This window comes from Manacus vitellinus, unplaced genomic scaffold (assembly GCF_001715985.3).
Source record: "Manacus vitellinus isolate BGI_N305 unplaced genomic scaffold, ASM171598v3 scaffold_47_pilon, whole genome shotgun sequence".
NCBI lineage: Eukaryota > Metazoa > Chordata > Aves > Passeriformes > Pipridae > Manacus > Manacus vitellinus.
The window spans coordinates 371,074-393,309 of NW_021940585.1; the positions used below are offsets into that span (position 1 = coordinate 371,074).

At 50.8% G+C, this 22,236-nt stretch overlaps 1 protein-coding gene across 1 annotated transcript in view; it reads left to right on the forward strand.

Moving 5' to 3' along the window:
* The first annotated feature begins 1,417 nt into the window (after positions 1–1,417).
* Positions 1,418–22,236, forward strand: part of PKP1 (plakophilin 1) — a 47,066-nt gene continuing 26,247 nt past the window's right edge. Inside the window, exons 1-3 of the mRNA XM_008929704.2 lie at positions 1,418–1,619; positions 9,490–9,590; positions 21,091–21,512. Coding sequence (XP_008927952.1) covers positions 1,418–1,619; positions 9,490–9,590; positions 21,091–21,512 — 725 coding nt within the window. The remainder of the gene's footprint in view (positions 1,620–9,489; positions 9,591–21,090; positions 21,513–22,236) is intronic.

Consider the following 22,236-nt stretch of genomic DNA (forward strand, 5'->3'; position numbering starts at 1 on the left):
TGATTCTCACTGGAGAGAAACCACACAAGTCCTTTCTACTACCCTTCTGCCTTTCTAGCACCCTCCATCTGGCAGCACAGAGGGCTCTGCTCCTCCCAACCCTTCTCCAGTCTGTGTGCTGGCACAAACACCCAGGACCTGGTCCTGGGGGACCCAAGAATCCTCTGCCCTGGGCACCCTCCCCTCGGCCTCCCTCCTGATGAGGTTTCTGCCTCTTCTCCCATATCAGCCTCTTGTGGCTTGGCAGGAGCTTTGTCAGCGCTTGCTGTGACCTGAAACTGGTCACACCAGCACCAAGGGGTTCAGTTCTCTGCAAACGAGTTGCTGCAGTGTGGCTTGGCAGAGAGAAAATTCTCTGCTCACATTCATAACCTGGCATGTCATTTCTTGCACAGCCATTTTATCTTCTACTCTGCTTGCTAAATGTCCTGGTTTTCTCCCTGCTACTCCGAACTGCTTGCAAAGATTGCCCCAACTCTGCCTGGCAGGTTTGTCCATAGGCCTGTCCCTGCAGCAACTGGGACACCCTCTGGGGAGAGGTCTCACCCCCATGGGCAGCACCGTGACTCTCCTGAGGACCTCAGGACCCTCCCTGACCCCTGTGCTGGGTGTTCTGCAGGGATTCTGCATTCCTGGGTTTAGAGGCACGGATTTGCAACCTGTGCAGGCAGAGGAAGGTTTCTGCAGATTGGGAGCTGCACACATTGAGCCAGGAGCACCTTGGCAGGCCGGAGGTTGGACCCCAGGCAGAAATGGGCACTGTGGGCAGCACTGCCCCTCTGACCCAAGGCCTGTGCAATGCTGCCTCCCACTAGTAGGGGCGTCCCCAGACTTTTGGCACTGAGAAACCATTTTGATCCAGTTTAGACTGAGGGAAATACCAGAACTCAAGACGTGCAGGCTGCGTGGGAGATTCTCCAGCCCTCCGGCTGCCCGAGAGCACCGTTTCCTCCCCAGACCCACAAAGCCTCACCCAGGAGCCCTTGGCGGCGACAGGCACGGCCACGTCCATCCCCAGCCCTCGCACCTCCCAGCCTTGCCCCCTCCCCGTTGGCACCCACACGTCCCCCTCGCCCCGCTGTGCTCTGGCAGGGTCTGGGGGAGGCGGTTGTGGGGTGAGGGCCGCGGGGAGCCGCGTGCCCTGCAGCGAGGGGGCCGTGAGGAGCCGCGGCGGGAGCGCGTGGGTGTGTGCGAGCAGGGCTGTATATCCAGTCTGGCAGAGGGTGTGCCTGCTCACACGCCGGGGAGCCGAGCTGGGAGCAGGAGCCCTGAGACACTCTCGGCCAGGGGACGTATGGCAAGGAGGGGCTCGGCAGATTAACCCCAGTCCGAGCCCGTTCGCCGTCGCCCCGTGTCGTGCACGCTCAGGTGAAGTGCAGCCCCCTGTCCCCCCGAGCCCCACGGTCTGATCGCAGCCATGCTTCACTCTCCACTGAAAACAGCTCTGGCATATGAATGCTTCCAAGACCAGGCCAGTTCCACGCTGGCTCTGCCCTCAGACCACAAGCTGAAGACCAAGGGCACAGGAAAGCAGCGGGTCCAGGAGCAGGTGATGATGACGGTGAAGCGGCAGAAGCAGAAGTCGTCCGTGTCATCGAGCGTGGGCCACTCAAACAGAGGTAAAACCCTGGACAGTGAGGGGGTCCCCTCTGGGGACAGGGCTGATGCTTTGGGGAGCTGTTGTGGGGTTTTGTTTGTGGGGGACAGACTGGTTTGTGTCTCTCATGGTCACCCCAAGCAGGGGATGCCGAGGTCTCTTGCACTGGATGGAAGAGTTAGGACAAGACTTGGAGCTGGATACCTCGACTGTCTCCCCGGTGGAGCTGATCCCCCGGGAGTGCTGCACTGCTCCACATCCCTGAGGCTCTTGGACATTTTGGTGTGGTGCTATTAACCAATTTTCCCCTGGGTCTAAAGCTGGAGTAGCTTCCTAATTTTGCAAATCCTTCCTCTGCAAGTGCTTCCGTGGTTGGAATTCTCCACCATCCCCTCCCGTGGATGGGCAAAGCTAACAGAGCTGCTCCTGCACGGTGCCATGGGGCTGGAACTGGCCACACTGCGGGGCTCACTGCCTCCTGAGCGTTGGGCAGGTGAAGAGCAGGCAGCTGTGCCCACTCACAGGGCACAAACCTCGACTTGGATTCGCCTCTGGAGCTCCCAACACGTCTGCCATTTGCAGGCTCAGAAGTGTGGGAGTCTCTGGGTCACCCTGGTGTGAGTGGCAGGAAGGAGCTGAATTCAGAGAAGTGTCCCTGGCCTTGGTTTGGTGGGGGTGTTTCAAAGCCCCCTCCATTGTGCAGAGGAGTAAAAAGGGGTGTTGGGGTCTGGGTGGCCGTTCCAGTTCCATGCACTGAGACTGTGCCACAGAAAACAAGCAGTCAGCTGAGTCCTGGAGCCAGGTTTCCTGCTGGAATACCTTCCTCTGTCACTCAAGGCTTGGCAAATCGTTTTCTTTGCCATCCTTGTGCCTGGAGAAAGCTGGTGTGGAGGTAAAGCTGGAAGCTGCAAACTCAGAGCGTTGAGACAGCTCAGTGCAAAATATCATGAACTTGGAGGTGCTTTGGCAGCAAGAGAGAGCTCTGGCCTGTCTGAGTCCTCCAGGGAGAGGAAAGCTTGAGGCTTTGGGGGTGGACAGGTGTGCTGAGGCTAAGACTGAATGTTCAGCTGTGTTTGGAATGAGCAGAGTGTAGAGGGAGTTTGCTGGAAAGCTGGGAGAGCTGTGCCAGGCTCTGGTACTTTTCTGGGGGAACTATGCCTTGCCTGGCAGCTTTTCCAAGCTAGATTGTGAGGCCAAATCCAGCACTGGTGAGGTGTTGTGCTCCAGACACACGTTTTGGGCTGGTTTGCCATGAGAAGCCGGATGGCACAAGGCTGCTGGGTGAAGTGTGGAGGTGGTGCTCCTATGGGAGCCATCCCGGCTCTAGGCATTGGAATTGCTGGGATGGGGGCAACAGAGCAGGCTCATGGTGGAGGGCATGTGTGCCATGTTGTGTGGTGGTAGGAATGTGCCCCATGTTGGGGCACTCCAAAGGGGTGAGGGGGGAGCTGGGGCAGGGAGAGCTTTCTTCTGCCACCAAAGTGGGAGATGCAAATCTCCTTCCACCTCCAGAGGGCTTATTACTTTTGTCAGGTGCCAGACCTGACAAAATAAAATACAAGCCAGGATGAGATGAGGGGCTCTGGATGAGCATCAGGGCACTGCCAGCCTCCCTTTCCAGTGGAGGGGCATTTCAAGGGGAAGTGGGCAGAGGAATATCTCCCACTGCTGCCCATAGGCAGGATGGAAGGGAGGCAGCATGGGATTATTCTGTTTGGAGAGGAGCCCAAGTGAAACCTATGGGACAGGGTAAAAAGAAAAACAGCACATTCCCAAGCTGCCCGTCTCTGCTTGACAAGCTAAACCCCTCCTCCAGCCACTTTTGGGAATGCCTGGGAATGGGAATTGCATGGAGATGTGCAGCTCTGGTTTCTGTGTCCCAGGGAAGCTGAGTCTCATCCCGCTCCCAGGAGCTGCCTCCACACACAAGGGCAAGGCTGTCCCACTCCCACCACGGGGGGATGGCCAGCATGAAGGTCCTGGTGGCTGATTCACTCCAGCAGTTGCTCTGTCAGTGAATTTCTGGATGGAATCCCAGAAGGGTGAGAAGTTGCCATTTATTCTCAGGTTTTTCTCCTGATTGGTGCCTGAGCTGGTCAAACTAAATTTTCAGGTATTGGCTTTTACTGCTGTTGGCCAAAGATTAGCTGGGCAGGCCCGAGAAGGAAAATTAATACTTCCTGCAAACAGGCTACATGGGTCTGCCAGACATGGATCCTGCCTGCCCAAATGCTCCTCCAACACCAGCTACCTGGGATTTCTCAGAGATGCTCCTCAAAGGCAGCCCAAGCCAAGGTATTCCCAAAGCCCCTTGCTTAATGTCCACATGCTTTGTTCCCCCTGCACCCAGACAGTTCCCTGTGTGTGTCTGGGCAGGTGTTGGTCCAGGTCCAGGTGTCTGTTGCTGCATTTTGATCTGTGTTTTGAGCCAGAGCTGAAGCACAGCCCAGAGCTTCCCCCAGCTTCAGGAACCAAGCATGGACATGGAACCCTCCTGCATGTAGCAGGGATGAGTGGTGGTGTATCCCATAACTAGAGCTCCTTAGGAAGGTCAGTACACCCTCCCTCAATATCCTACTGATTGATGGATACAATAAAATGAGTTGGTTATTTGGAGTCCAGCAGGTCACAGCGTTGTGGGTTCTCTCTGAAGATCTGGTGTCACCTGGTAGGTGGCACAAGTCACAGAAGGGCAAGGTGATCAATCTGGGCTCAAAATGGTGTGCACTGGGGTAGGACAGTGAGCAGAAACCAGTTGCCTGCCCCCACAATGGGTCTTGTCTCAGCACAGCAGCTACAGGTGTTCCAAAGGATGACTGCATAGTCTGGGGTTTGGGGGGGTCTCTTGGTTCTTTGGGGTCTGCCCTCCTTGGGTTTTGGATCAGTGGGGTGTGTTCTCCTCAGGTTTTGGGTCTGTGGTATCTGCCCTGGGGTGTATCTGTCCTTCTCCCCATGGGAATACCTGACTGGATGGCTCCCACTGAATTTGTGAGTAATGCAAATCTCCAGGGAAAATGAATTTCACTGGCACAGCAGCAGAAAAGGCCAGGCCAAGCTGAGCCAGTTCCTCGTAGCCAACAGTGCTGGTCTGCAGAGTCCTCTGGCTAAAGAAAAGTTCTGCCTGTGACTTGTCACAAGGAGTGTCATATCCAACTGCCTCATGGCTGAGCTGGGATTGAGAGGATTCCTGTGCTGGCTGTGGCTGAGAGGGGAGAAATCCCACTGAGCTCTGATGGGATCCCACCTAGTTTCAATGGGGGTCATCACACTGATGTGAAGGGAGGAGGAAATTTTGGGAGTAGCAAGTCTTTTGAAGACTTCTGTACCCTTCCCCCAGCATGATTCAGCGAAAGCCTCCCACTCTTCCACAAACCTCAGATTGTTGGGTCAGAAAAAAGTACCAAATCTCTTTATCTCATAGGCCAGAAGCATAAACGAAGTTTGGTCATTCCTGCAAGAATCTCAGCGTCTGGGATTTCACTACCACCTCTCTCCTAGAAGGCACCCAGGCTTTGCTTTGTGCCTCCCACAGACTCTCTTCTCTTACTGTGTTTTTCCTATGTTTAATCATCCTTATTGTTTGAAAGCCGTGCATAGTTTATGATTTAACTCGTCTAGCCTGCACTGCGAGTGCCAGGTTCTTGTCTTGCCTTTCCCTGCCACAGATTAATATTTATTAACATGCATCCTTTTCCACAATGCTCCACGTTGGCTTTGTGTGTCCAGTTGAAGCCTTTGCTGGCACTTTGAACCCAATTCTTCCCCTTGCCATCAGCTCTCAGCTTTGAGAGGAAAGCTGCCTTTGAAGAAAGCAAAGAACTCATCAAGAATAGGCATATTGGGTTAGGCAGAAGTCTCAGTTTGCTCTGCAATGATCCATAATAGGGACACAGAGGAGGATAAGGGCAAGGGGAGAATGTAGTGGGGGCCCACAGGGGTGCAAAGTGCAAGATATTGCAATTCTTACCCATTTTAATTAGATTTTACCCTCATGGATTCTCCCAGTGAAGGTCAATGAGATTTTAAATTGACCAGGTTTTGAAGGAAATGTCTTGGGGGAATGATAACCTGGGAGGGGGAGAGCCTGAGCAGCCCTCAGGGGGATTTCCTGTCCACAGTGTGGTCACTGGGAGGCTGAGCTTCATCTGAGGGATTTGAACCATGTCTTTTCTGCCTCTGTTCCATCTGTTGAGTGGTCCTTTGTTATGAGGAGCAGCTGAGGGAGCTGGGGGGGCTCAGCCTGGAGAAAAGGAGGCTCAGGGGGGACCTTCTGGCTCTCTCCAACTCCTTCACAGGAGGGTGGAGCCCGGTGGGCATCGGGCTCTGCTCCCAGGGAACAAGGGACAGGACAAGAGGGAACAGCCACAAGTTGTGCCAGGGGAGGTTTAGCTTGGATATTTGGGAGGAATTTCTTCCTGGAAAGGCTGGTCAGGCACTGGTCCAGGCTGCCCAGGGCAGTGGTGGAGTCACCATCCCTGGAAGTGCTCAAAAGGCCCGTGGATGTGGCACTTGGGGACACGGGTTAGTGGTGACCACAGCAGTGCTGGGTTAATGGTGGGACTCAGTGACCTTAGAGGGCTTTTCCAACCTGAGTGATTCTCTGATTCTCTGTTATCTACTACGAATATGGTGGTTTTAATTGGCTCTCTGTTTGTTCAAGTGCACGTGGGCACTTCAGAGACCCAACCAGCTGGGCTGGATGACAACAAATGGGACACAGATATATGGACATAGCTAGAAAAAAGCACCAGGGAGTCACCTCCCCCAAAGAGCATTTCCACACCCTGCAAAAGTGTGGGGTTTTTTGAGATTGTCTGGTTTGATCCCAGACTCTGAGGACCTGTGACCAGCTTGTATGGTCTTTACCCTTGAGGTGGTTGAAAAGAGGAATGTCCTTCCTCTCCCTGAGGGCTGATGACACCTCCAAGCTGGTTCTCAAGATGAACCTGGCAAAGAAGTGTCTAAACTTTCAGAAACAAACAAAGATGATGTTTTCTTTAGCCGCCTCCATCAGAAAATTCCCAGGTCCTTCCTGCCCTTCAGACTGAGCTCTCCAAGCAATAAAATCACAGTTGTGTGGTGGCAAGAGAAGCATCTTCTCCAACCAGCAAGGTGACTTCAAAATGCCTTGAACATTTGAGGTTCTATATAATTATGTATTTATAAGCTCTTATATACGAGTTCTTCGAGGTGAAGGCAACTCTTCCACAACTGAAGGACATAAACTTGCATGAACTGCCCAGTCTCCTGAATTCAGCCACGTAGCGGTGAATTTATCCAAGAAAATCAGAGATGTGCCTAAACTGGCTTATTTTTTGGTGTCTCCTTGCTCAAATCCAAAGTCCTTGAGTCTTGAGTGCAGTGCATGGCAAGAATGGATCCTGAAAGGAAAAGCTGGTCCCCAGGGAGGGCTGGTCAGATGGACCTGCGGAGTCATGCCCAAAAACCCTTTCTTGCACCTGCTCCCTCACTGTGTCAGCAAAATGCTCCCTGGTCCTCCCTCCTGCAGTTACATGGTGTTTACAGAGAACAAGAGGTCGATTCAAAGGAGGAATTCCCAGGAAATTCTCATGGGATGGCTTTATCTTTGTGCTCAGAATTATGGCTATTAGGTAACTCTGGCCCAAACTTCCCATTTCCATCCCTGCCTTTCTGCTGCTGAGGCCCAGCACTAATTCCTGCTCTGGGAATCCCTGAGCAGTGAGGGAGCACAAGGTGAAGGACATGGCTGAATGTCCCATTGCATGTCCATGGCCACGTCCATGATTTATCAGCAAGTTCTGTGCAGCTTTATATACCTAAAACAATCAGGGCTGGAGAGATGTCCATAAGGAGCAATGCCCACCAAGGCTCTGGCCTATGGAAAATGAGGTCCTGTGGTTTCCTGCACAGGTGAAAACACCTCACTGTTGCCTAATCTGCACTGGGTGATGTTCTCCAGGTGCTCCCATCCCTACAGACTCACTCCTCTCTTGTTGACAACAGAAAGCAAATCTCATTATTATCCACAGGAATCATCTTCCTGAGAAAATGCAAGAATTTTTAGCCACAAACCAAATCACCATAACAGGTTCTGGGAGCCTCAGGCAAGGCAATAAATCAGGTTTATTCCAAGGATCAGTGGCTGTAGAAGACTGGAGTGGCTCCGGGGCCTTTGTGGTTGAGCTCATCCAGTTTATCTAAGGGATGAGTCTTATCAAACAATCACAAAGATTAGGATATTTCTGACATTACCCCCCAGTTTAGGTGCATAAGCTGAGACAGGTATGTCCTGATTTTGTACTTTGTTAGACATTCAGAGCTTCCCCTGGAAGTTAATTGGAGTGTAGGGTTTGCATTTCCTCATAACGGGACCTGGGATGCCACAATTCTTGAGCACTTTTGAAAATGAAACTTAAATGACCTTAAACTCTTTTGGACCACCTGAAGGGGGTTAAGAAAATTTCACTGTGGAAAGAAAATGACTTGCTTCATTTTTCCCTGTAGTGATGAACGTGGAGTAGAATATTTTTGGGACGGATCCAAGGTTTGCATTGCCAAAGGCTACTGGGGAGAGACAGCTTTTGAAAGGGCTGGGATAGGTAAATCCAAACACCCTGGTTATAGCACTGAGGAACAGTAGAAGTGGCCGATGGGTTCCTCCTGATCCAAGATGTTTAAAAAGCATATCTGAGATCTAGACTCATTTATCTCGCCATCATCCCAAAAATAATGATGGAGCTTGATACATGTTCAGGAAAAGAAAGGGCAAACACCCCAAGTGATCTTTTAGAGATGACATTAAAATTTAAGGCAGTGAAATTAGGCTTTTTAGTGTTTGACTATTTTAGATCCCCATGTGTTAAACAGATTTGATCATCCTTTACCCATTGTGTTTGTTATTGGCTATTTATTGATTTTAGCAAGCCTTGCTCAGGCTGCTTGTGTTGATGTGGTTGTTGGGACTCAGACACAGAAAGGCAGACCAGGGAAAGGGTCAGGAATGGGTTTTTCCTCCAGAGAGGGAATTTGAATTTATCTCCAGGTCAGAACAAGGGAAGAGTGTTCCAGGGTCAGACCTTCCAGGCTGTGCAGCACAAAATATCATCAAGTTCCTCTCATATAGCAAAGAGGAGGCCACCAAGCTGATCAGAGGGATGGAGCAGCTCTGCTGTGAGGAAAGGCTGAGGGAATTGGGATTGTTCAGCCTGGAGAAGAGAAGCTTCAGGGTGACCTAATTGTGACCTTCCAGTACCTGAGGGGAGCCCACAAGAAACATGGAGAGAGACTGTTTACAAGGGCCTGGAGTGACAGGACAAGGTGGAATGGCTTCACACTGACAGAGAGTAGGTTTATATTATCTATTAGAAAAAAATTCTCTGCCATGATGGTGGTGAGGCCCTGGCACAGGTTGCCCAGAGAAGCTGTGGCTGCCCCATCCCTGGAAGTGTCCAAGGCCAGGTTGGACAGGGCTTGGAGCAAACCTGGGCTAGTGGAAGGTGTCCCTGCCCGTGGCAGGGGATGGAATGAGATGGGCTTTAAGGTCCCTTCCAACCCAAACCATTCCATGATTCTGTGATTGTGTGACCTAAGACACTGGCCTGGTCTCTGACCCCTTCTGCTTGTCTGCTGTAGATTTTATGGCACTGGGTCTTTTGTGCTGAAAACCTTAGGGTGTCACCTGTGGTCTGAGAGCTGGAGTTTCCAAGAGCTCTTCTGGAATAAACATCTGCTATGAGTTGCCTGCAATGGCAAGGGTTCAACTTACAGCCTGTATTTTCTATGTTCCTGTTGAGATTTATAACTGTTACTACTCTGTAACTAAACTTGCTGGAAAAAAAGAGCCCTGTGCTCTGAAAGGTGTCCAGTGGGCATACTTTCTCCTGCTGAAGACATTTTTTTTCCCTTTACAGGTTCCATGTATGATGGTTTAGCTGATGGTTATGGCTACGGGACATCCCGAGGCAGCTACTACACCAAAACCCAGACAGGGAACAGCAGCTGGGGATACCCGGTAAGATACTCTTTGATCTGGGAACTGTGGCTTGCTCTGAGGTGCTGTACAGAAAGAACCCTCTCACAGTCTTGTAGGAAGGCCACAGTGCTTCAGAAACTTGCCCAAGAGAGATTATGCACCACTGTGTTCTCTTAGAAAGTGATTCAGTGCAACGGAGGAGGATGATTGAGGACCCTCCATCTATGTCTTATGTGCTTGGGGACTTCAGTGTGGACAAGATTTAGTTTGGTTTTGTGGATTAATATCGACATGAAAGGGTTTTGAAGCTGTCTGAAGGATCAGTGTTGGGTTCAGACTCTTAAAGCTCAGTTCAAGTTTGGAGCACATCCATTGCTCACCTGGAGCAGTTTCCACTTTTGTTTCTGTGCACCAAAATGTCCCTTTGAATAACATTAATGTGGTTGAGGGGTGATGACCAGGGGATCTGCATTAAAACTGTGTTGCTATTCCCAATCTCATGCTGGTGCAGACCCTTGCTAGATATTCTCTGTTCTTAGAAGAAAAAACATTGTCCAGTTCTCCTGCAGTGACTTCCAAAAAAATTGTTACAGATCGCCAGAAAAAGCAGAGGTGAGATAGTCCTTGTCTTTGTGCAGGACATCCCACAGAGTCCTGGTCCTGTCCTTGGTGACAGACTCTTGGTACACAAGGAATCACTCCAAACCACTCCACAGTCCACTGGCACAACTTGTGCTCATGTTCCACCTCAGACCTGTGTTCTGTTTTTTCCTTGCTTTTCATCAGCTCTGAAGTAGAAAGGAACAATTCAGCTCTGGGATTTGAATATGAGAAAAGGAAAGGGCTTCTTTCAACAACTCTGGGACTGCAAAGCAGCTCTGAGTCAACTATCAAAGGCTTGAACCAGGAAAGGTGCTTTTGTTGGCTTCAAGCACACAGACAGAGGGTTGCAGCTTTTCCTGGTAGTTGCTGGATCCTCTGCCTGTTCACAGCATCAGCATTCCTCAGCTTCAGAAGGATTCCTGTGTCATTCCCAATGGCCTTGGTGTAGCACACTTGCTTCAAGGCAGTGATGTCTCTTGCTGGGTTTGCATCATTAGGTTTGCTGCATGTTCATCAGGAAAACTGGGAGCACTGGAGTCTCTTTGAAATTTTTATTTGCACCTTGTCTGTTGTCTTGTTTCAGTGCCTTTTGCTGCACTGCTTAAATCCCAGACAGAGGGGTTTCTGCCACCAAAAGGGTGACTATAGTGACTGTGACTGGAAAAGCAAGTCCAGAGGAGGCCACCAAGTTGACTAATGGGATGGAGCAGCTCTGCTGTGAGGAAAGGCTGAGACAATTGGAACTCTTCATCCTGGAGAAGAGAAGGCCTTGGGGTGACCTAATTGTGGCCTTCCAGGACCTTAAGGGAGCCCACAGGAAACACGAAGAGAAACTATTTACAAGTGACTGGAGTGACAAGGGGGGATGGCTTCAAACCGCCAGAGGGCAGGGGCAGAGGGGATATTGGGGAGGAATTCTTCCCTGGGAGGGTGGGGAGGCCCTGGCACAGGTTGCCCAGAGAAGCTGTGGCTGCCCCATCCCTGGAAGTGTCCAAAGCCAGGTTGGACAGGGCCTGGAGCAATCTGGGACAGTGGAAGGTGTCCCTGCACATGGCAGGGGGTGGAACAAGATGAGCTTTACGGTCCCTTCCAACCCAAACCAGTCTGGGGTTCTGTGACGGGTCAGAGCAAAGGTCCATCCATTTAACTGTCCTCTCTCCATCCCTAAGACCCAGCAGAAGGGTCTGGGCATGGTAAACTGGCAGGGGTTTTGTGGCCACCAGAAATTTGCAGCTGAGGCACCTCCTGAGGCAGAAGTGGAGTCTCCGAGCCTCATAAGTGAAATGGTTGTGAGGTTTTGTTTCAATGATATATTTCTGTTGTCTATTGTGATTCCTGAATGGAGTTTGTTATGCTTTGTGTAAGCAGAAATGCTCTGTCTCAGCCATTTCAATAGTTTCTGGATGAATTTCTTGTTAGAGAGAAGAAGCTCAGCCCAGCTCTGCAACAGCCCTTTGAGCTCATGCTCATGTTCATGCTGGGAACATGGTACTGCAGTCAGTGTTGCTGGTGTAAGGATTATTGTTTAATTTTGTTCTTCCCAAATATTGTGACATCTGGACAAATCCTAGATAGGTAGGAATGCCACTGGCTGCTGGGGATTTCAGCCAGCAATGGTGGTGTTCTGGTGAAGATCTGTTCTGAAGATCAGGGCCTTCATTAGACACCAGAGTCCTGTGGACACAGAATTTCAGTCACTTGTGGTTCACCATGGACTCTGTCTGTTTTCTGGCTGTTTTCTGACTCTTCTGCTGTTATTGATGAGAGAAGGTCTGTCTCCAAATTTAAGTGTCTTACAAGCCTTTTGTTTCAGAAAATTTTGGTAAAGGTCTTCAGGACCTGGGCTACTGTTCAGGACTGGGACTTGTGAAGGATTCACAGTAAAATCTGTCTTACCTAACTGTGTCTATCTGAAAATCAGCCATTTAGTCCTAACAAGTCGTCTGGCCTCCTCCCCTGGCCAACAAAGAGAGAAGTATGAGGAGGTGATTCATCTCCTATATCTTGGAGATCTGTCAGGTCAGGATGAATCAGCCCCTCTGGATTCCTATCTCCTGCCACTGGGAGCTGGATGGGAGCAGTCACATAACAGGCTGCAGTTCGGGGCGATGAGTCTCAAGTGCCATTGGCACATTGGAAAATATAACCTCAAGCCTAAATCTGCTTAACAAGCTTAACAGACATCATACTCCCCAACCACACTGAGGAACCTTCTCCATTTTGCTTCTTTCCAGAAAGTATTAAAGGTTTACACACCTCCATCAGCAGCCTCCAGCCTGGGCTAACTTGAGCTTTGGTCTACAGACCTGTTTGAAGTCTGTGTAGGTTCTAGGCTTTCTAAAAAATGTTTCCTGTTTGCAATCCCCAGGTTGTAAGGCATGAAAACAAAGATAAAGTGAATCTATTTTTGAAGAATGAAATCGCTGGACTTCTTTCCAGCTGGACCTGGAGCTGAGAATGTGCCTCAGAAGTAGCAGAGTCTTTGAGGTGCAGAGGCAAATTCAGATACTTCGGGGAAATGACCTAGTTTTGTATTGAGGAAAATTGCTTACTCTTAATGCCCCTGGAGCTAAAAAGGTGTAGCAGGCAATCCATGTCCACGTTGCTGCTCCACAGCACCTGCAACTGAGACACTGCCCTTAAATTGCCTTAATCCAAGACATTGCCTTAGATGGTGATGTTAAACGACAGGAGGTTTCCTGTCTCACCCACAGCTTTTAAAAGCTGTTATCCCTGGCTTCCTCCTTTTGTCTTGACTTGTGTCTTCCTGAAAATGCGTCTTCCTTTTTGCTTCTGTGTTTTCTTCCCAACCTTATGATACTGATGTTAAAATATTAGAGCAAAAGAAATGATAGATCTGGAGGAGGAGAGCTCTCTCTGGATCAGTCAACTTGGCACAGGCTGCTCAGGGCAGTGGCAGAGCAAAAAATGTGTGGATATGGCACTTGGGGATATGGTTCAGTGGTGACTGTGGCAGTGCTGGGGGAATGGTTCCACTTGATGAGCTTAGAGGGCTTTTCCAATTCTGTGGAAAAACCATAGACTTAATATTTCTATTCTAACACTGCTGACTGAAACCTTTGATTTACCCTTTATTAAAGATTACTTTCTCTTTATTCCTCTTGTGCAGTGCCTTGCTTGCAGCATTATTGTACCTGGCACTGCAGTGAGTGCCAGCTCCCAGTGCTCAAGTAGGTACTCACTGTAGTACAAATAGTAGTAGTAGTAGTAGTAGTAGAAGTAGTAGTAGTAGTAGTAGTAGTAGTAGTAGTAGTAGTAGTAGTAGTAGTAGTAGTAGGCAACACTGGAATCAGTGCCACTGCAGAAACAGGCACTTGGACAGCAGAGGTTTGCACTTGTCTGCAGCATTTCCTTGGCTCATGTGCCAGGGGTTGGCTCAGCCTTCAGGGATGTTCAGTCTTCAGGGATGTCTGACCTTCAAGAAGGTTCCTTTGCAGAGAGACCATCCTGGGGTGCACTAATGGGTTAGGTGATGTTTCAATCCAGGTGCTGTCGAGCCTTGAAGACCCCTAGAGACATTTGTCACCCTACTGACAATGTGAGTTCTGAGTGGCCACCAGTTTCCAAAGCCACCCAGCAGGAGCTGTGTGTGCTGTGTCCTGATGTAGGGCCTGAGCAATGCCACAGGGCCCACAGGAGGTTCAGTGGTCACCACCACGATTTACACAGACAAACCTGAGGGAGGTTTAAGGAGGCTGAACTAGGGCACCCAGAGTGGTGCAATCACGGCAGAAGTCCCAGCATGAGCTGCCCCCTTGACTCTGACACCTCAATACCACCCCTTCAATAGGGTCTGTTCAAGGAGTGGGCTCAAAGCCAAGGGCACAGCCTGGTGGTCCCTGAGTTGCAGCATGTGTGGTGCAAAACCCCAAACACCACAGAAGGCAGAGTGTGGAGTGCCATCAGCAAAGACCCTCTGAGTTCAACTGCCACCCTGCACTTGCCTGGGTCTGCTGGATTGGCAAGTCCATCCCTGAAAGAGAGTCAGGGGCACTCCCAAGTCCCATGTCTGTCCTGGCACGATCAAGATGAGGTAGTACCAGGACAAGGTGCAGAAACCCACACGGGCTCCCTGTGCTGCTGCTTCCACGAGAAGGACACACACTGGTCTGGTGTGGGTATAAGCCCCCCCAGGACTGCCCCAAACAAGGGGCAAATGAGCCCCTGGTGTGCTGGGTTGGAAATCTTGGATGTTGGGATGCTCTGCCTTCAACAGGGTGAGCAGACCCTCATCCCCACAGAGCTGACCTCAGCCTGGAGCTCTCACAGAATCACAGAACTGTTAAGGCTGGAAAAGACCTGCAAGATCACCGAGTCCAGCCTGTGCCCAATCCTGCCTTGCCACACAGCCCAGAGCATTGAGTGCCATGTCTAGTCCTTCCTTGGACACCTCTAGGGATGGGGACTCCACCACTTCCCTTCCAATGCCTGACCACCCTTTCCAGGAAGATATCCCTCCTGATGTCCAACCTGAGCCTCCCCTGGCACAACTTGAGGCCGTTCCCTCTCCTCCTGTCCCTTGTTCCCCGGGAGCAGAGCCCGACCCCCCTCGCCTCCCCCCTCCTGTCAGGGAGTTGCAGAGCCAGAAGGTCCCCCCTGAGCCTCCTTTTCTCCAGGTTGAGCCCCCCCAGCTCCCTCAGCTGCTCCTGCTGCTCCAGACCCTTCCCCAGCTCCGTTCCATTCTGTGGACACACTCCAGCCCCTCAATGTCTTTCTTGTCATGAGGGGCTCAGATGTTACTTCAGTGAGGAATGTCTCTGAGAGCAGCCCTGCTCCCAGACCAAGGAATATTTGTCAGGCCTAATGGTGCTCCAATTAAAGCAGTTAACTCAGCTGGATCTTGGCACAGAACAGGTGGGGACCAGTGGCTATTGGTCCACCTGTGCTCACCACTGCTTCCCTCAGGCCCCACTGCTAGAGCCTCAGGCTCTGTCCTGCCCTGCCCCCCCCAGCTGGGTCCCTGTAGCAATTATGTCAGTTATGGCACTAATGAAAAACACACACTTTGGTGATCCCTCTGCTCTAGAGACTATAAAAATTCTTAACCAAATGGCCTCTGTGGGAGAAGGTTGCACAGCTTTCTCTCCCAAGTGCTTTATCTGCATGTGCGTTGTCACTGTGGGGCAGAATCGCTTCCTGCTATCCCTGCCTGGCTTTGCTTCCATGGACAAACATCTCCCATTGTCAGTGGGAGCTTTGTTCCACTGGGATTTCAGGTCCAAATGTGTCATTTCCTGTGATGACGCATTCAAGTTTAAAAGAACCCCAAAATAGAGTGGTTTGAGCAATCTTGTCAAAGAAAACCAAGATTTAGAGTCATTGCACTTGGTTGCTTGGTCAGATCCTGGTGTCCCTGTGAGGTTTTGCAAGAGGCTTCACACTTTGGAGTAGCAAGTTGGACATTGCCTTCCCTGGACAGAACAAACTGAACAACCGAGACCTAAATCTCAGCTGCATTACAAAAAAAAACCCCAACAAATGAAAAATCACAGCAAAAGGCAGCACCCAGGAGAGGTGGGAAAGAGCATTTCAGAAACAGATAAACAATGTATTTGCTGGTTTTGCAATTTTTCTCCCTGCGATGGAGAGTGCAGGAGGCAGCAGCTGGAGCGTTTCGCAAGCAGCACCAGGAGTTTTCCCCACCCATCACTCAGGGTGGGACCTGTCATGTTGCACCGCCTGTGCTTTGCCCTCCAGCCTGGGAGAAACCTGCTCCTGACGTGTTTATACGGAGCCCTTCACTTCTCCCTGTCTGCTGCTCTAGAAACAAACAAATTGCAAGGGGGAAAAGAAATGAGAGCCAGGTAATGAACTGATCGCGTCCTCAGATGCAGGAGGCAGAAACACCCAGGGAAAGGCAGAGCTGGCACCAGAGCAGCACCTTGCTCTGTGCCTCTGCTTCTCTGAAAAGCAGCAGGAGGGGAGGGACTTTTCCTGACAAGCAAAGGAGTTTATGGAAGAATAAGAGAGAAAAGGACTCACGACCAATGATTGGGACAGTGGCATTTTGACTTTCTCTTTAGAACCAGTTGTATTCCAGCTGAAATAAAAGGCTGAAGATGTTTATTCACCTGTTTTGTGAGACTGTTGGATATTCCAACTGCTGTTCCTGAAACATATTGCAGGCTGAGAACTGGTGATCCACAAATGCTTATTAATTTACAGGCAGGCCTGTGCTGCTGCCAGTGCAGGGAGGCACTTACTGCCTGGGCCTGGCAGGAGCACCAGTGCTCCCAGTGCTGCCTTTCCTCCTGTCCCTCCCTTCCTTGTTTTAATATGAATGAACATTTGCCAAGGCCTGGCCTCAAACAGTTCACAGTAGGGAGGAGAAGTTCAGGCTAAAATTCAGGATGTTGGGTTGCCTGGCTGCACATGAGCGTCCTCCTGAATCCTACAGGACACTGGAATGGATGGAATCACAGAATCATGGGATGGTTTGGGTAGTGGGGACTGTAAAGCTCATCTCATCCCAGCCCCTGCCATGGGCAGGGACACCTTCCACCAGCCCAGGTTGCTCCAAGCCCCGTCCAGCCTGGCCTTGGACACTTCGAGGGATGGGGCAGCCACAGCTCCTCTGGGCAACCTGTGCCAGGGCCTCCCCACCCTCACAGGGAAGAATTTCTTCGTAATATCTAATCTAAACCTACTCTACATCAGTGTGAATCCATTCCCCCTTGTCCTGTCACTCCAATTCCTGATGAACAGTCCCTCTCCAGCTTCCCTGTAGGCCCCTTCAGATCCTGGAAGGTGCTGTGAGGTCTCCACACGATCTCCTCCTCTCCAGGCTGAACAGCCCCAGCTCTCCCAGCCTGTCTCCATAGGGGAGGTGCTCCGGTCCCTTTATCATCTTTGTGGCCTCCTCTGAACTTGCTCCAACAGTTCCAAGTCCTTATGTTGGGGACACCAGCACTGTAGGCAGTACTCCAGGTGGGGTCTCACCTTAGCAGAGTAGAGGGGGATGATCACCTCACTCACCTCCTGCCCATGCTGTGGGATGAGCCCAGGACATCATTGGCTTTCTGGGCTGCAAACTCACATTACCACAGGAATTGTGTGCTGGAAGGAGAGACCTACCAAACTGCCCTGACTTATCACTTCCCAAGGGGAGAAGTCTTGGTGACAGCCTTCCAAGCCCTCCAAAACTGTTTCCAGATCTTTCAGTGCAGAGGGAATCACTGCTTTCTGTCCCCACCCCACTCTGAGGGACTTCCTCACCTTTTCCAGCATTTGTCCCCACTCCTGAAGGGCGGAGGTGTGGACCTGGCACACCAGGCAAACACCCACAAGCAGTGGGCAGATGCAATTCAGGCTATTAGGAAACCTCGGCAGCTTATGAGGTTTGAAGGCCAGAGATTGATTATTTCCTTTCACTAATGCTGCTCTTCACAGGGAAAGCTCCCCCTACATGCAGAATGGCATCAGCAAAAGCTGTGAGACGGTTGTCAGGTGGCTCCTTAAACCACAGACTGTGTAACAGGATCACCTTCACCTTCAGAGATGTCATCTTTCCAGACAGGCACTGCCTCGCTCCTTCTTTGCCGTGCTTCCTATCTCAGGGATCACTGCAGCCAGGGAAGAGATCACAGCTCTGGGAATTCCATTGCCTTTCCCACCATTGCTCCAGGGACAGTCTCTGACTTAGCTGGGTCAGCATCCAAAATGGGGAGAGAGGTTTTAGTCTGAGAAAGCTGCTCTGAAGGCACAGACACGGCCCTTTGCTGAGATCAAGAAGGGTTCAGTCTCTGCAAGGGTTCATAGGGACTCTTTGGCAAACAGGTCTGAAATCCACTGAAGCTGGCAGGACACCCCTCATCGATTTGGAGGCCTTGGATCAGGCTCCTGCTGCAAAGAGGAATTCTAAGATACCAATTAGGTCCATGCCACTTGAAAGAGATTAAAATGGGCTCAGCCAAGCATCTGGTAGAATCAGCAATAAAAGTCATGCACTGACTTTGGTAATGAGCTTCACATCACACGGCAGCTATTTTCCCATGAGTTTGCAAAAGGCTTCCCCGCCCTTCCAGGACCTGCACTGACTTGCCACTCAGGGCTCCCTGTGTTGCAGAAAGGTGTCTTTCCAAACAGGCAGTGGCTTTGCTTCACCCATCCCAGGGCTGGCAAGGAAGAGAACAATTCAATCGGCCACTGAAAAACCCAGTAGGAAATCTAGAATTGATAATTCTGTACCAATAAACAGAAACACACTCACACCTTCCCTCACCCGCCCTGCCACAGTGTGAGAGCTCTGCAGAGCAAACAAAAGCCTTAGATAAACAGGTTACTCTTCCAGGGTTGGCTGAATCAGGTTCAGCAGATGCCCAGGGGCTCCACAGCTCTGCCAAGCTTCTGACAGCCCTACAAAATAAACCCAGCTTAAACTGACTCATAAAGAAAACCAACAGGGCTCACGTCTAATGAGCTGGTGTCTGTCCTGTGGCAGCTGCCAGTGGCGAGCCCTGGGAGTGGGTTCCCTGCTCCATGGGCAGTAAAGTCCACCCTGCACCTTCCCACTGCAGCCCTGTCCCATCCCTCACTGTCCTAAGGGTTTATAAACATGGGAAAATGAATTAAAAATGAGGATGATGTCACTTTAGAAGGGCACACACAGTACATCATGACTTCATGAAAGGTCACTCTGCTGTTGTTGCATGTGCTGCATCCCAAGCAAAACTGGGATGGAGAGAACCTGTGTGCATGTCCATCCTGGACATTTCACAGAATCACAGAAAAATGCTGAGTTGGAAGGGATCCACAAGGATCGAGTCCAACTCCTGGCCCTGCACAGAACCATCCCTAAGAGTCACATCATGTGTCTGTCAAGCATCCAAATGCTCCTGGAGCTCTGGCAGCCTTGGGGCTGTGCCCACTGCCCTGGGGAGCCTGGTCAGTGCCCAGCCATCCTCTGGGGGAAGAACCTTTTCCTGAGACCCAGCCTAAACCTCCCCTGACACAGCTCCAGGCCACTACCTGGGGTCCTGTACCTGGTCCCACACAGCAGAGCTCAGTCCTGCCCCTCCTCTGCCCCTCCCAAGGAAGTTGTAACTGCAATGAGGTCTCCCCTGTCTTCTCCAGCTGAACACACCAAGTGCCCTCAGCTGTCCTCATAGATTCCAGAGGACTTGCTCCACTGCCAGGGAGCCCCTGAGACCCATCACATGTGCCTCATCCTTGCTCTTCTTATCACATCCATATTGTTCTCCCAAACCCGTGGCACCAAACCCGGACCCACAGTGCTGCAGCACCAGCAGGTTTGTTTCTGTGTCCTCTGCAGTAAAGGCAAAGAGAATTTGCTCCCCTTTCCTCCCCTTCCAACAATTCAGCTCTTTAGATGCCCCCAGAAACAGCTGCCCAGCACATCACCAGCTGTTTGGGGATTGCCTGCAGAGAATTCCCATTTCTCTGTCATGTGGTGTTTCTAGGTTAGGAAATATGAATTTTTTTGCAGTGACATGAACTATTACAGCAGGCACAGGCTTTTCATGTCTCCATGGAAATAGTGAGGTGCCAGTGCTGACTTTTGTCTCCCAGCCAAAGAGACCCTTGGGTGGCCTTAGCAGAAAGAGGCACTTGAAGTACCACTGCTTAGAGCCAGATGGGAAAAAACCACTTTGACCCAACAAGGGACCACAGATGAGCTTTCCCCAGACAAACCAAAGGGGGATGGGACAGGCAGTTTTATTTTTTAGTTCTTTTTATCCCTGTTTGCTGCATGTCTTGGAGAGCTGCTTCCCAGAGTGTGGAGGGGGAGAGCAGGGCACAAACTCAGTATCATGGGGCAAACAGCAATAAAATAGCTGTATTTATTTTCCTTTGTGGAGTACACAGCTTAGTGACTTGTCTCTCGTTTGGATACAACCCTGTAAGCTTCTGGATGCCAGCACTGACATCCAGAAAGTTTAATATTGCAAAAGAATATTGAATTCATCTTTGGTGTGGCAAACGATGCAAATCTGAAGGAATTCTGGTGAAGTGGTACAGTGATTTTGAACTGACAGCTGAACAGCTAAAGCCATTTTTTGTTTTGTTAATTGCAGATGATTTATTTTACCATCTTTTATCTTTTCTTTTTTATTTCCTGGCTTAGTCACCTCACTTTTTATTGCACATCCTGCATTGTTCCCAGAGCATCCCATTATGTGAGCTGATGCTACACACCTTGTAACTCATAAGCAGATATTCATTGTCTCCACTTGTTTCTTGGCACAGTTTGATTCAAGAATCACTTCTTACTCATTTTTCTCTCCCTTTACTCCCTTCCTAAGGAACAACTAGATGGGAGGGGAAGACAATAGCATTAGGAAATTAAAAATAAATGCAGGCACTGTTGGAAGGGGAGAAGGTGGCATCAATTGTGAGCTGTGAGCTCCTTAGACCCTGTGTGTCTTGGCAATAAGGCATTTTCTCTGTTGTCAGGGTCATATTTGAGCTTTCAGTTCTGCTTTAAAGCTCCTGGATGCCACATCCTGATCAGTAAGTGTTCCAAATCAGGTTAGTGTCCCAAATTTAAGTTATCTATTAGAAAGAGGTTCTTCTCTCAGAGGGTGGTTGGGCACTGAACAGGCTCCCCAGGGCAGCGGGTACAGCACCAAATAGGCTGCCAGAGCTCAAGATGATCCTCTCAGGAACATGGTGTGACTCTTGGGGATGGGCCTGTGCAGGGCTGAGGGTTGGACTCGTTGATCCTTGTGGGTCCCTTCCAACTCAGCATGTCCTGGGATCCTGTGAAATATCAAGGCAGGGTTTGATACCTTTGTAAGGGCTGCAGGTGGGACAACCTCCCACAAATTTGGGGCCACAAAAGCACCTCAGAGCCCCAGGGGGTTGGCAGCCGTCACGCCCGCACAGGAGCGGGCTCGGCCACACGGGTCTGCAGCTCCCTCCTAACAGCTCTGTGCCCTGTTTTGTCGTTGTCCAGCTGTACAACGGGACCCTGAAGCGGGACGTGGAGAACAGGCGCTACAGCTCCTACAGCCAGATGGAGGGCTGGGGCAGCAAACACTACGGCAAGGCCGTGTGCGGCCCCCGCGCCGGCAGCGACTACTGCTTCGTGCAGAACATCAAGAGCAGCCGCAGCGAGCCCGACCTGTACTGCGAACCCCCCCGGGGCACCCTCAGGAAGAGCCAGGCCGGGGGCCGGGCAGAGCACAAGACCACCCTGAACCGCCAGAGCATCTACAGCAGCTGCAGCACCCAGCAGGGAACTACCAGGACAAGTAAAAAAATGCCAGCACGGGCCCTCTCTTGCCCCTCCAGCAACAAGCCCGACGTGGTCTATGCCCAGCCTATGATGAGCTGCAAGCAGGACGCGGTTTATGGGCAGGCTCAGTCCAGCTCCAAGTAAGTTTGCTGTGATCTGGGTGAGCGTGGATGTGCTGGGGAGGCCCGCCCATCAGAGCCGGTCACCTGAGCTGCTCCACAGCCACTGGAGATCTCTTCCCAGGGCACCCCGTGCTGGATCCCGTCCCGCAGCAAAGTGGGTCAGATGAGTCACGCTCTTGAAGGGTTTATTTCTCTTCCTGGGCTGTGGAGGGAAACCAATATGACTGAGAAACCAATGTGACTGGCTCGGTGTAGATATCTCTGCTGTAGCCGTGTGGTGTTGGGCAAGATGATGCCTCAGTCTCTGTGGGGGCATTAACTGACAGCACCTTTGCAGGATGAGGGTGGGGAGGAGAAGAGCAGAGAGCCTGGTGTGCGGTCTGGGTGCCTCTCCTGGCTGTCAGGCTGCTTCAGTTTGGCAGAAAACATACCTAAAAAAAAACACAACTGTCTTTGAAGGAGTTGGTTCCTGAGGGTCTGACTCAGAGCAGAGCTGACAACCTGCTGAGTGGTGGCATTTACCTCTTTTCTTTCCACCTTTCCTGTGCTTCATCTGCCCAAAAGGTCTGATTTGGGTTCCAGAAAAAAATTGAGTCCAAAATTGAAATAAATACCCTAATTGGAATAATTTGTCTAGTCAGGAAAGAGGAATCAGTGGAAGCTGTTAATTCCTTGCTGTCCAGAGCATCCAGTCCCATTTGGGTTAGGAAATATGTAAGGGTGGAGGATGGTCCACCATATG